Source organism: Ascaphus truei, chromosome 5 (assembly GCF_040206685.1).
Source record: "Ascaphus truei isolate aAscTru1 chromosome 5, aAscTru1.hap1, whole genome shotgun sequence".
Classification (NCBI taxonomy): domain Eukaryota; kingdom Metazoa; phylum Chordata; class Amphibia; order Anura; family Ascaphidae; genus Ascaphus; species Ascaphus truei.
The window spans coordinates 25,459,037-25,471,437 of record NC_134487.1 but is presented as its reverse complement, the minus strand read 5'-3'; the positions used below and the strand labels follow the sequence as shown (position 1 = coordinate 25,471,437).

The 12,401-nt window shown below is 44.7% G+C and overlaps 1 protein-coding gene across 8 annotated transcripts in view; it reads left to right on the top strand.

The window, feature by feature from the left end:
- The window catches only part of FRMD4A (FERM domain containing 4A), a 523,694-nt gene that overhangs the window by 461,343 nt on the left and 49,950 nt on the right, over positions 1–12,401 (top strand). For all 8 annotated transcript variants that reach the window (XM_075599524.1, XM_075599522.1, XM_075599523.1 and 5 more), the window contains exons 12-13: positions 3,623–3,699; positions 7,437–7,575. In XM_075599524.1, coding sequence (XP_075455639.1) covers positions 3,623–3,699; positions 7,437–7,575 — 216 coding nt within the window. The remainder of the gene's footprint in view (positions 1–3,622; positions 3,700–7,436; positions 7,576–12,401) is intronic.

Genomic DNA, 12,401 nt, shown 5'->3' with positions numbered 1-12,401 from the left:
CTCCGGTGAGCTGTGTGGCATTCTGAGAACATGCAGGCACGGTCATGCTCATTTATAAGACTATTGTGTTGCTGATCTAGCGATTGGAAAGATTTGAAACACGTCCAGTGCCCTCACCCGTCAGTCAGACCTGGTCACGGTTTTCCCAGTGGCGCGGCACGGCGCGTTAAGCGCGTTCGGCTCAGCTGTAAATCATCTAAACGTGTCTCAATTTAACATGGGTTGAACTCGATGGACATATGTCTTTTTCAACCTCATCTACTATGTAACTACCGTATGCATACTTCATTTTCTCCTTTCTTAGATCCATGCCTTTGTTGCCAGCATCTGTGAAAGTTGTGTGGGAACTTTAAAGATGGTTATCACGTCGGTCCTGTATTGTTGGTTACTATAGGCATGGTGGTAGCGGCGAGCCTTTGCTTAAACCCTGCAGTGCCGGAGAGGTCGGCAACGCATTCTTTTCCTTGGACACGGAAGGGTTAAGATGGGTGTTAAAGTGATTTCAGAAGAAGTGCTACGGGCCGGTTTGAAGACATTTTACGTCTGTTAAACTATGGAGCAAATTGCTTTGCCCGTCACTTTTGAAAGCTGTACTGTATATGATATTTATTCTCTAGAAAGGGAACTGGGAGAGTCAATAGGAACAAATGCATTTTATTTTCCCCCCCAAAGAAAATCAGTTAATAAGGTAATTAAAAAAAGTAGTCGCACCCTGGGATTCTAAATAAAAAAGTAGCTGTGCTTTATTCTCCCTACTACCATCACACAACAAGCAGCAGGTTTTCATCCAAGCTGCGTCTCTTAGATCAGTGATTCCCAAGAGGGGGTTCCAGAACTCCTAGGGGTTCGAAAGAAGTCTCCAATGGGTTCGCTCCAAAAAGATATGTAATGGTGGATCCCAGGCAGTATAGACGGTTCCTGAGCCCGTGTGGGGACGGCACACTTTGTAAGGCCTCAAACTGCACGAGCATCCACAGCAGCAAGGCATTGTGGGGCGTGACTTCGGAAGCTCCGGCAGTAAATGACAGCTATATTCCCCCCATGCTGCCTGCACACAGAGGTGCAGTCTGGGGCCTTATTAAGTGTGTGTTCCCCCCACAAGCTCAGGACACTATACTGCCTGGATCGGTCACAGTTTTGTTAGCAGTAATCTGGTCAGTAGGCAATAAGATGTATTAATTAGGGGTTCACAGAACAAATATTTTCTAGCTGGGGGGTGCGCAGTGTGAAAAAGGTTGGGAACCCTTGTCTTAGATGGTCACATTTTTGTGGTAATGTTGAGCTACATTAAAGGGAAGCATTTAAAAAATGTAGCAAAGAAGCATTTGGGGCAATATGTACTAAGTGCTGCTGAAATGTGATGTATATCTTATATGACCCGTTTAAGTGAATGGGCTGTCAGATGTCTTAAGGCTTAAATATGACCCCTTGTAGTTTAGCACTGCTTAGTCAATGTGTCACTTTGTCTCAAATGGCCTTTCTATTTTATTCAGTAATCCTGTTGACTAAACAGGAAACTAATTGTTCATCGTATTGTGAGCAGTGGATCCAATGCTCCAGGATTCCAATGCTACTGTTTAGACAATAACAGGAAACGATGAGAAGATATTAACTAAAGCAAACGATTCTGTTACGATGACACAATGCCGGTTTGTTTAATAATATCGAACATTATAGCATTCATTTATGCAAGTAGCAAGGAGAATGCAGGGATTATTTTACGCAACAAAGCTGTCACATAATGTCAGCAACATCTTCGGTATTTCCTTTGCTGGAATCTTTCCCGTTCATAGGAACAATTGTGTGTTGCTCTGTGTCTGCACATTGTACAAGTAGTCACTTGGAAGAGGGAATCTCTCTGCCCCAAGGAGCTTACACTTCAATTAAGGAGTATAAAGCAAGAGTAACTTGTTTTTTGAGCAGTGTTTCACTGGCCAACTCCAGTCCTCAGGGGCCACTAGGTTTTCAGGATATCCCTGCTTCAGCACAGGGATATCAGCTTGTTGACTCAGCCACTGATTGAGCCTTCTGTGCTGAAGCAGGGATATCCGGAAAACCTGACCTGTTAGTGGCCCTTGAGGACTGGAGGTGGCCACCCTTGGGCTACATTTGTATTTTGAACCAGTGAGAGGCAGTTCTGTTTTTGAATAGCCTCTGTACCTCAGATCAATAAGGCTGGTGGCATATTGTAAGCGGATTGTCGTTGTCATACATAAGCCTGTAAAACAAGCCTGTCCAATTCTGCAATTAACATTGAACTTGCAATAAAATGAAACCACTGAACCATGTAACATCGTTTCTACTACTTTTATTTAACTCCTATGTTGCCTGTGTGTTTTTGTATAAGTGTTTCATGCTTCTCTGGCTGTGAAGGAGTTACACGTGTTCAATAGCTTTCAGTGGTTAGAATACAAATATATATATATTTATGTATATAAGAACAGCTTGTTATTTTAACATGCCTTTTGTACGGTTTGCAGTTATTCGTTACTTACTTGTGATTCGCTAACGAACTTTGCGTACCAGTACATGTATATAAAGTATCTTCGGTGTAGAAGTGGCATAAAAAAAATAAAAAAATAAAAAAGTGTGAGTGTAATAAAAATGTCAAAATGTAAAATGATAAATAAATCTCCGATCCATATTTTTTTAGATATATTCCTACGACATTTAGGTTCTAAAAACAAAGTGAGAGTCATAGGTGACTGCATTTTCTCTTTGCAATGGTACTGTAGGTGGAACGGGAATGTTAACAAAGTTAAAACCGGTGTGTTTAGAAAGCAGTGGTACTGGGAAACCACCTCGGAACATTATGCTTTGGCCACTGGATAGCTTTAATGTTTATGTATGTACGTACAGTATATCTTTAGCGCCATCCATGTACATAGCGCTTCCCAGCAGTAATACATGTGACATAATAATATAACACATCATGGGAATAGGCGGAGTCCCTGCCCCGAAGAGCTCACAATCTAATCCCGAAGAGGTTACAGATTGCCTGCTTCCATTCAGATCCCAGCGCGGTGTTGCGTGCTTTGTATAAAGCAAAGCTCTCCCTTCTCTCTGCCTGCTCTGCATATTGAGAGCGCAGTTCTGTACAAGCTCACATTGTTATCTCATGTTGCCTTGCCTTGAATTAAGGTCAGCCCCCAGCCCCCACCCTCCTCTGGGCTTTCTAGCTGCTCCAAGCAATAGTGCTTGTCAGGGACACATATTACACATTTAGTGGGCAGGAAGCGGTTTGTTCCAATGGGAGACAGGGGAATTTGAATTCCTTGCCATTTCACCACTTGTGAAGGAGGAAGCTGCCTTTGCAGATGGCTACTGCTTGCTCCTGAGATTTACTTCTTCTTTCTACTTAGCAGAGGCTTGAAGGGGAAACAGAAATCATCTGTTTGCCGGGAACAGCGTATAAAAGAAAGAGAGACACACGGGGCAGGCAAATAACACCCACTTTCCTGCCTCTCCTCCCATTGAGAAACTCGAGTCTCGGAGCACGTTTGGGGTTTTGTGCGGAGGACACTTTGTTCTCAGGCGAGGAGTTAGGGAGAGAGACTGCTATGACTTTGTACCCCTCCTGCTAGTGTGCAAGGTGACTGATTCCAGCTGTGCTTTTGCCCAGATCTTCCAATGGCGACAGCTGGAAAACCTTTACTTCAGAGAGAAGAAGTTTTCGGTGGAAGTTCATGACCCGCGCAGGTAAGGCGACCGCTCTTTTTTTCCCCCTTTTTCCACCTAAGAAATCTCTTGGTTTTGTCTTGGGCGCTGTTTCCTCTTTGCTGGCAGAGCCGTGGGCATCGCGGCAGCGAAAGGGTTAAGAAAGCAAGTGAAAGGGTAGGCTGGTAAATAAAAGTGTCCGTCCTGCGCGCGTTTCTCATGATCATATTGTCGCTGTCTCGGAAGTGGTGTTGGCTGTAGCAAGGGCGCTCAAGCCCTCAGTCAGAGACTGAGCCTCTGATTGAGCCATCTGTGCTGAAGCAGGGATATCCTGAAAACCTGACCTGCTGGGGCGGGGGGGGGGGCCTTGAGGATTGGAGTTGAGCACCCCTAGGCTATAGGATTGGGTCTGTACAGTTTTGCTTTCACCCTGTTACGCCGTAGCAAAATAAATGTAAATTTTCTCCATTTTAATAGAACTTGGTTTGACTGGTACATTTATAGAAAGCCTGGTACTAGAACCCTGGCCTTCCATATCCTACCAAAGGAGTTAACACTGCAGCCCATACCTCTCGGCACAGCAGGGGTTAAATTGCCTAAATACTGTCTTGGCTGTCATTGAATAAAACCTGTATCTTGGAAAATCACGCTGGGTATACTGGCGCGGCTGCTATCCCATACTGGGAGTGCATCCCAGCCCACTATAGTAAATTCTAAATACAGAAGTAAAATAGTAAATACTATAGAAGGAAGCACTCGGGTGGGACGTGATGGAGAATCCCAAACGCTAGTTTTATTCAAGGTGAGAAAGTTCACGGTCTGAGCCGAGACGTGGACCTGAAACAATAAATGCACCATTTGTGATTTCTAAGCCAGTCTACACTAGTGACTTCATCTGTACCTACAGCAGGGGGGCTCAACTCCAGTACTCAAGCCCCCCCTCCCAACAGGTCAGGTTTTCAGGATATCCCTGCTTCAGCACAGGGGGCTCAGTCTTTGACTGAGCCTCTGAGCCACCTGTGCTGAAGCAGGGACTGATTGGGCCCCTGACATTTTTTTGGGAGGAGGGGGGGTTTGACGACTGGAGTTGAGCACCTCTGACCTACAGTATTTATTTACTATATTGAATAAAATGTAAACATTTTTGTGGATCCAAAAGGATACAAATGATTTCAGGGGCTGTAATGTGTGCAAATGAATACAGCAGCATGTTATGAAGTTATTCCAGTCGGTGCTATTTTTATACATATACATAAAGAGGTTCCATCACTTCTTTTTTACCTTTTTGCTGCCAGATGATGTTTAGATACGGAAAGGTGTTAAATGAGATGCACACGCAACATAAACGGTACCTGTACACATGCACAGACACATACACACACGTGTGCAGCAAGTCAATTTGTTTTTTTTTAGTCTCCTGGTTTAACTCTTATTTTTTATAAAGTTCCAGTATTTCTCAGCAGCAAACATTCGTGTTCTATTTTCTGCAGGTACAGAACTGTTGGTGTACGCAGCTCTGTACAGTATATTAAGAATAGAGCGTCCGCGGTCTATCCCCACCCTTAAACAGCTTCCAGCATAATATTTGGTACATGTGGACTGGGAGTGAGGGATTTACACCGATGGTGCTCAACGCCAGTCATCAAGACCCCCAACAGGTCAGGTTTTAAGGATATCCTTGCTTCAGCACAGGTGGCTCAGACTGACTGGTTGAGCCACCTGTGCTGAAACAAGGACGTATTGAGCCACCTGTGCTGAAGCAGGGTCTGATTTGAGCCACGTGCTGAAGCTGGGATATCCTGAAAACCTGACCTGTTGGGGTCTAGAACAGGGGTGCGCAAACTTTTCAGTCTGCGCCCCCCTGCCTGCTCTCCCCACCCCCTCCCCCCCTTGCTCGCGCCCCCCACCTTACCTTGTCGCCAGCGTCAAATGACGCTGCGGGGTCACACAAAGTAATTTGTTGCCATGGCGACGCGTCGGTGAAGGTAAGGGAAGTTGCAGAGGCCTCGCACAGTCTCTGTAACCGCTGCGCCCCCCTGGAAAATCTCGCGCGCCCCCCAGTTTGCACACCCCTGGTCTAGAAGACCATAGTTGAGCACCCCTGATTTGAGTCCAGCGCTTTAACCACCAGAGTTGATTGTTTCATTAACAGCAATCCCCCTGAATATTAACATACGAGAGCAGAACTACGTGCTTAAATTCCATCCAAATCCTGTTTGCTAAACCTCAATGCTTCACGTTATATCGTTGCTAAAACCAACATATGACAGTGATATGTTTTGGGAGCTTAATGTAGGCGAGTGATACCTCTGTCTCCCCCTTTGCACCTGGTTTAGTTGCGAAGTGTTTTATAGAATCAAACTTGCCTGTTCTTTCATAGGCTAAAAGATTGCCCTTCACTCGTGCCAGGAGGATGTCCAATGAATTAGTTACCATAACTAGCAGCTCGTGTTAAAACCCATCGCGACACAATCAGCACCTCATAACTAAGATTTATGATTCACGGAAATAACAGTTTGTGCCCAATAGAAAAGAAATAGACCTAGTAACACGTGATGCTTTGCAGATCCATAATGAATTCATACTCTCGTTGGTCTCAGATCACGCTTGCATTATGCAGTCTGGGGCAGGGGTGGCAATTCCAGTCCTCAAGGGCCACTAACGGGTGTATAAACAAGGCTAGGGGTTTATTCCTTTGCTCCACCTCGCACACTATCCATTGAAGCATATTTGTTTCCCTTGTGCCTTAGCTTGCTGTACTGTAATTGGGTAATAATACGAGCATTGTTACTTTGGAGGCTGCCATGTAAACATGGACTCCAGAAATCTGCTGCTAGCGTTTCCACCCCAGATGTGGCTGCATGTGTTTGTGCAAAGCATCCTATTATAAACCACTTCAGAAGCATAAAACAAGTTCATATTAAAAACATGTACAGTAGAGTCCTGGTTATACAACGTCTGCGCGCCCCGCTCCCACCACTCGCTGCGTAACTCATTTCTTTAAGCAATAACTGTTGAATAATTATGTTCTCTATTAATAAACCTAATACATATGTGTATGTATTATAAAAACTTATACTGTGCCACATTTAAAATATTACATACAGACTGCATTAATATTTGATTTGTTTCACCCCCCCCCCCTCATGTTTCCTGATTATCCAACATTTTCGGTTATCCAACATGGTCTCGGTCCCGTTTAGGTCGGATAACTGAGACGTGTGTGTGTATATATATGTGTATATGTGTATATGTGTGTGTATATGTATATATATAATCACTTCAAATGTGTATGATATATATATATATATATATATATATATATATATATATATATACTGTAGATCTATATCATTATTGTATACATGGATTTATGTGCAGTGTAATACAAGTTAAATTCGTCCCCTGTCTAAAGTGCATACAATCGAATTACTTTTTGCTGAAACTCAGTTTTCTGCCAAAGACGCACAGAGCGGAAACTGGGTCTTGTACGAGGAATTCCCACTTCAGAGCACAGCACAATAAAAAAAATTGTATTGTTATTTTTTTTAAAAATGATAAAATTACTGTCAAAAGCTGGTGAGGGCTTGGGTCAATTTCTCTCCAGCAACTAATGGGTTAATGAAAGCCAGAGACCAGCTCATGATTACTGGACCTGGCAGGAAGTAAGCTGTTTTTGTTAAATGCAGTCATAAACTGATTTATACTTCCCCCTCTCATGTCTTTCTTGTGTGTCCAGAGGAAATCACAGCTCATTTTTTTTTTTGTTCTGCTTGCAGGGCCTCTGTTACCAGGCGAACTTTTGGACATGGTGCAATTGCTGTGCACACATGGTATGCCTGTCCAGCTCTCATAAAGTCCATTTGGGCTATGGCCATTAGCCAACATCAATTCTATCTGGATAGGAAGCAAAGCAAGGTAAGAAGCTCACGTCAAGGTTTGAAATGGGAGTGTGTTTATATATCTTATGATTACTCTTTAGGAGTTAAAATGCCTAAGGACAGGGGTAGCCAATTCCAGTGCTCAAGGGCCACCAACATGTCGGTTTTTCAGAATATCCCTGCTTCAGCACAGGTGGCTCAATCAGTGGCTCAGTTAACAGCTGAAACTGACCTGTTGGTGGCTCTTAAGGACTGGAGTTCACAACCCCTGGGTTAGGATAAGATCACAAGGGATCACACACAATCACAAATGTGTCAATCTTCTGATTGAAATTCTATAAAGTATATGTTGCCATGTGCCTATGACACCGCTGTAGATATATAAGTACATTATGTGTTTGATGCCAATAAAAAAAAGATTGATTCAAAGTAAGTCTGTAAAGTATGTCGAAGATGTATTACCCTGACACGTTCACTGCTAGTGCATCTATAGTCTTTACACACACACACACTCTTTAATTGGGTTAGTTCCCATTAGAGCAGATTTTTAGATGTGATTACCTGCTGTTAAATCCAATTTAATGCCACCAGCCTACCAAACATAATATCCCCACCAGAAAGAACCCTATTGCTAGATCCTTAACGCCCTGCCTTGCAACCTTTTCAATAGCTCAGCTAATTCATTTAATGTTTCTCTATCCTCATCTCACAACTTCCTTCCTTTCTCCATTTCTAGTTTCACCTTCTCTTGCCGCTCTCTGTTTTTGATGGCATAAGGAAGGAGGGGGGGGGGGGGTAGGTTCTGCTTGTCCTTCCAGCTTGAGACTTCCTTGGATCTTTGAGTCTATCACTCCATGTGTAGACTTGAAATACTCTCACTCGCACTATGAATTAATAGGTACACCTCATTGTACTATTCTTCAGCATAACATATGTTGGCACTTTATATACCCTTGATAATAAGAGGGCACCGCACTGCATCACAAGTACTCTAGTCCAGTAGATCCCAACTCCAGTCCTCAAGAACCCCCAACAGATCTGTTTTTAAGGATATCCCGGCTTCAGCACACGTGATTCAGTCAAAGTGCCTGAGCCACTGATTACACCATTGTTCTCGTCTTAATACGGCTTGAAATCCCAACGGCCAACTATCACTGAGCTTCAGCAACACCGGAGAAATGTTGTAAGTGAATGATAAACATACAAGAGAGAGACATAATAACAGACACGGGGATGTGATGGTTACTGTGCCAAACTGATGTAGACATTTGAGTTAACCACTGCCATGCAAAAAGCCTAAATGCCCTGCCTACTGTCTCCTGGGTGGGATACGGTTGTATGCATGTTTGAGCAGACCGTTTCCGAGTTCATGCTTTGCTATTTTGCAGTTGGCAGTGCAGTGTGTTTTTCCCACTGCCTCTCTCCCTCTGCAAACTCCTCCTCTTGCACATCCCCAATCTAATGAGTGAGTAACGTCTTCCTAATGTTACCATCTTTTTAAGTTGGCGACTGGTTTACCCTCTTCAGTGCTGCTTTGCCAGTTCCTCTGTGATACCCATCGTGCATTCCCCAATGATTTTTATATCGTCACGTAAAAGTGTTGTTAGTATTTGTTCGAGAGCTTAATTTTTCAGCTCGGTAAGAGCGATACTTGTCTTCAAATAGAGCTTACCTGTGCCAGGACACGTACATCTCCATTCAGCTCAATTTAAAAGAGAACACTTTGTTTTGTTTCCCTTAAATAATACTTGGTGAATGACCGTTTCATGTGTTGTTTTTTTTTCTTCGCTGACATGTAAGTTAAAGGTGGGGCAACTGTTAAAAATGCTTTCAGTTTTAGTAAAGGCCCAAATCAATGTCTTGTAAAGTCTTTCTTACAGTACTCCATCTCTTGTCATTTGTAATGGGCTAAAACCTCTGTTGAAATAACAACATGGTGAATTACTGCTGTATGTCCCTGTTGCTTTTCTACCAAAGCACTCAACAAGCTCTCAATGTTCGGCTAATTCTTCAAGGCAACAAAAGACTCGATTAGATGAGACCAGTAAAACAACCTACTACTTCCCAGAAAGCATTGACCTGAGGTGTGGTTTGCAATAGAAGAAGTAGAACATTGTTGGAAGTTTGTAGCAAACAAATGGGTATTTTCACCTGGATTCTCCTATTCAAGGGTCAAGTCAACATTAATCTACCCTTAACCCAGTTACCGCTTCCGTTTTAATTCACGCTTAATTACTTAACTGCCAGAGGGTGCAACCTTCACCTCCTCTTCACATCTCTCTGGCAGTAAAATGGTTAAAGGTGCATTCGTATTTAATTTCAAAGCTGCAGAGCAAAGTCATGGAGTTTGAGGCTCTGCTTGCAGTGAATGCATTAATGGCCGCTCTACAAAGACTTGCAGACTTGCAAAGACCACATCAAAATGCAAGGTCACAGAAGACATTTTTGAAGTACCATTGCATTCACGGAAGAGATGTCTCTGCATCGCGCCGCAAAATCCCCCAACCACATTCTCACCTAAACCCTGGGAAGTATTTCAGTTATGTGACGTTGTCACTTCAGAATTTACAATGGCTCTCTCTGCCCAATCTATGGACTTCTGAGAATGTCATGTAGAAGTAAATACAAAGGAGTTGCCTAACCTTGCTGAAAGCATCAGTGTCACCTGCCCTGAGATCTCCTCTTCTCATGCTCAATCCAGGCAACCTTTCACAATTCGCAGTCAAGGCCATTTTTACAATGTAGGCAGAAATCATCAGAAGTTGCTCTGAAGTCACAGAAATTGCAAATCGCTTAGATTTTTTTTTTCCAACTGATTCATTTCACAATTCAAAGTAGCAAATCCACACGGGTGTTATGGAACAAGAGCCACATTTCTGACTCACCCCCCTCTCTCCTTTGCAGTTTCTGCCTGTCAGATTTTATTCCCAGCTGCATGGAGTCTGCAGACACATACTGTGCCTGCGTGGCTTGCAACAATGTTGCACTCCTTGCCTGCGAGCATGACATCAGTGAGCTGCTACAGCAGTCTCTGAGATCCTCACCAGAATGGACTAGTCTGCCCCCCCTCCTGTTTGTTCAGACATGGTCTGTCCCTAGACTATTCCTTTGCCCACACCGCACCTCACTTCCTCTTTTCAACCCTGGAGACAGTGAGTAAAGAACCTTTTTCTGTTTATAACCCTTGGTGAGGCCATCTCTTTTTACCGGTTCCTAACTAATAATCACCACTACACACCATCCACAAGTATCTGTACCCTGCTACCTTTTCCCAATAAAGTGGAGGAAATATTACAGGACTTGGAGTGATTTAAAAGGGAACTGTGTTAATGCTATCGGGAGCCATTCATACCAACGTGCCCTGGCTTCAGAATAGTAAAAAGAGGACCGTGTGCCTTGGGAAATACACACAGAGGAGCTGCTACCCACAGCCTTTATGCTAAAGATACAAGCGAGCAGCTTACGTAGCAAATAAATAAACAGCAGTCTCTCACCACATTGCACAAGCACGTTGCTACACAGAGCCACAAGCCTCTACACAGCAAACTACCACAGCTTTATGCAAAGACAGTGAGCAGCCTTACTTTGCTAATACTACACAAAGGAATCACACAGCAGCTACCACTCAAAGACTTTATGCTATACAGAATAGTCTCTGCACCCCAGGACAAGCAGCAGCTTCACTCTGCCAGACAGGGCAGCAAGCTTTATACAGCAAACTGCACAGCAGCCTTGCAACTAACAGTGCTTCTCTCACAATACCTAATTGCCTTTTTCTCTGTCTGAGTCCACCCGCTGCTTAGCCCCACAGTGAGGAGCCAACGGACATCTGTAAGTACAGCTACCCCAACGCTGCACGCTGCAGGACACCGCTCGGCATCATCTGAGACAGACGCCCATCGCTGACAAGGTAAAAGACCGCACGCCACACGCACTGGCAAAGGCCTACACACACCTACAGCATGGCAGAACTCAGAGCCTCACCAGACATCACGCAGGAAAGCGATCTCTCAGACACAGAGACCGCTGCGCATCTGCAACAGGCGCAGGCAGGCGCAAGGCCTAAACGGACAGTCACACTGACACAAAAGGCCCGCGAAAAATATGAGAGCGACATTGAAGCACACCGCGAAAGGTTAGAGAAGGCCTGGGAGGACACTGGTCGTGAAATATGTAACGTTGCAAGCACTAGTGATCAGGAGAAACAAATTAGGCAAGCTATAGCCCAATTGAGGTCAAGTCACAAACGTTACCAAATGCTGTCACAAACATATCTCGCCTACCTAAAAAGAATTAACACAGAGGAAAGCCTCAGCGAACGCGACCAGCAGGAGGCAACTGACCTGGAGCGTGACGGCTTCGTGCAGACCACTATTACTGAGGCAGAAGACCAGAGAAAAGACCTTTTGCTGGAAACTGCATCGCAGCGCTCAAGCATATCCAGACACTCATCAAGGTCAGCAAGATCAATGCAATCTCACGCGTCTAGCGCAAGCGCGAGCGCTACCAAGGCGCGAGCCACAGCAGAGGCCGCACGTGCCAGGGCCGAATATGGTCGGAGAGAGGCAGCCGTAAGGGCAGAAAGAGCGCGCATAGAAGAAGAGGAGCAGAATGCCGCCGCCGCTGCCGCTGCCGCCGCTGCTACCGCCGCCGCTGCAAATGCCGCTGCCGCTGCCACTGCCGCCGCTGCCAATGCCGCTGCTAATGCCACCGCCGCTGCCAATGCGCGTAGAAAGGCCGAATTAGACGCGGATCTAGAGGCTCTAAGCAAAGAAGAGGACGCCGCTGCCGCCATAGCCCAAGCTGAAGTCCTAGAAGCAGCTGCGAGACAGGACGGCGGGGAGCTACCGTACAGACGGATAG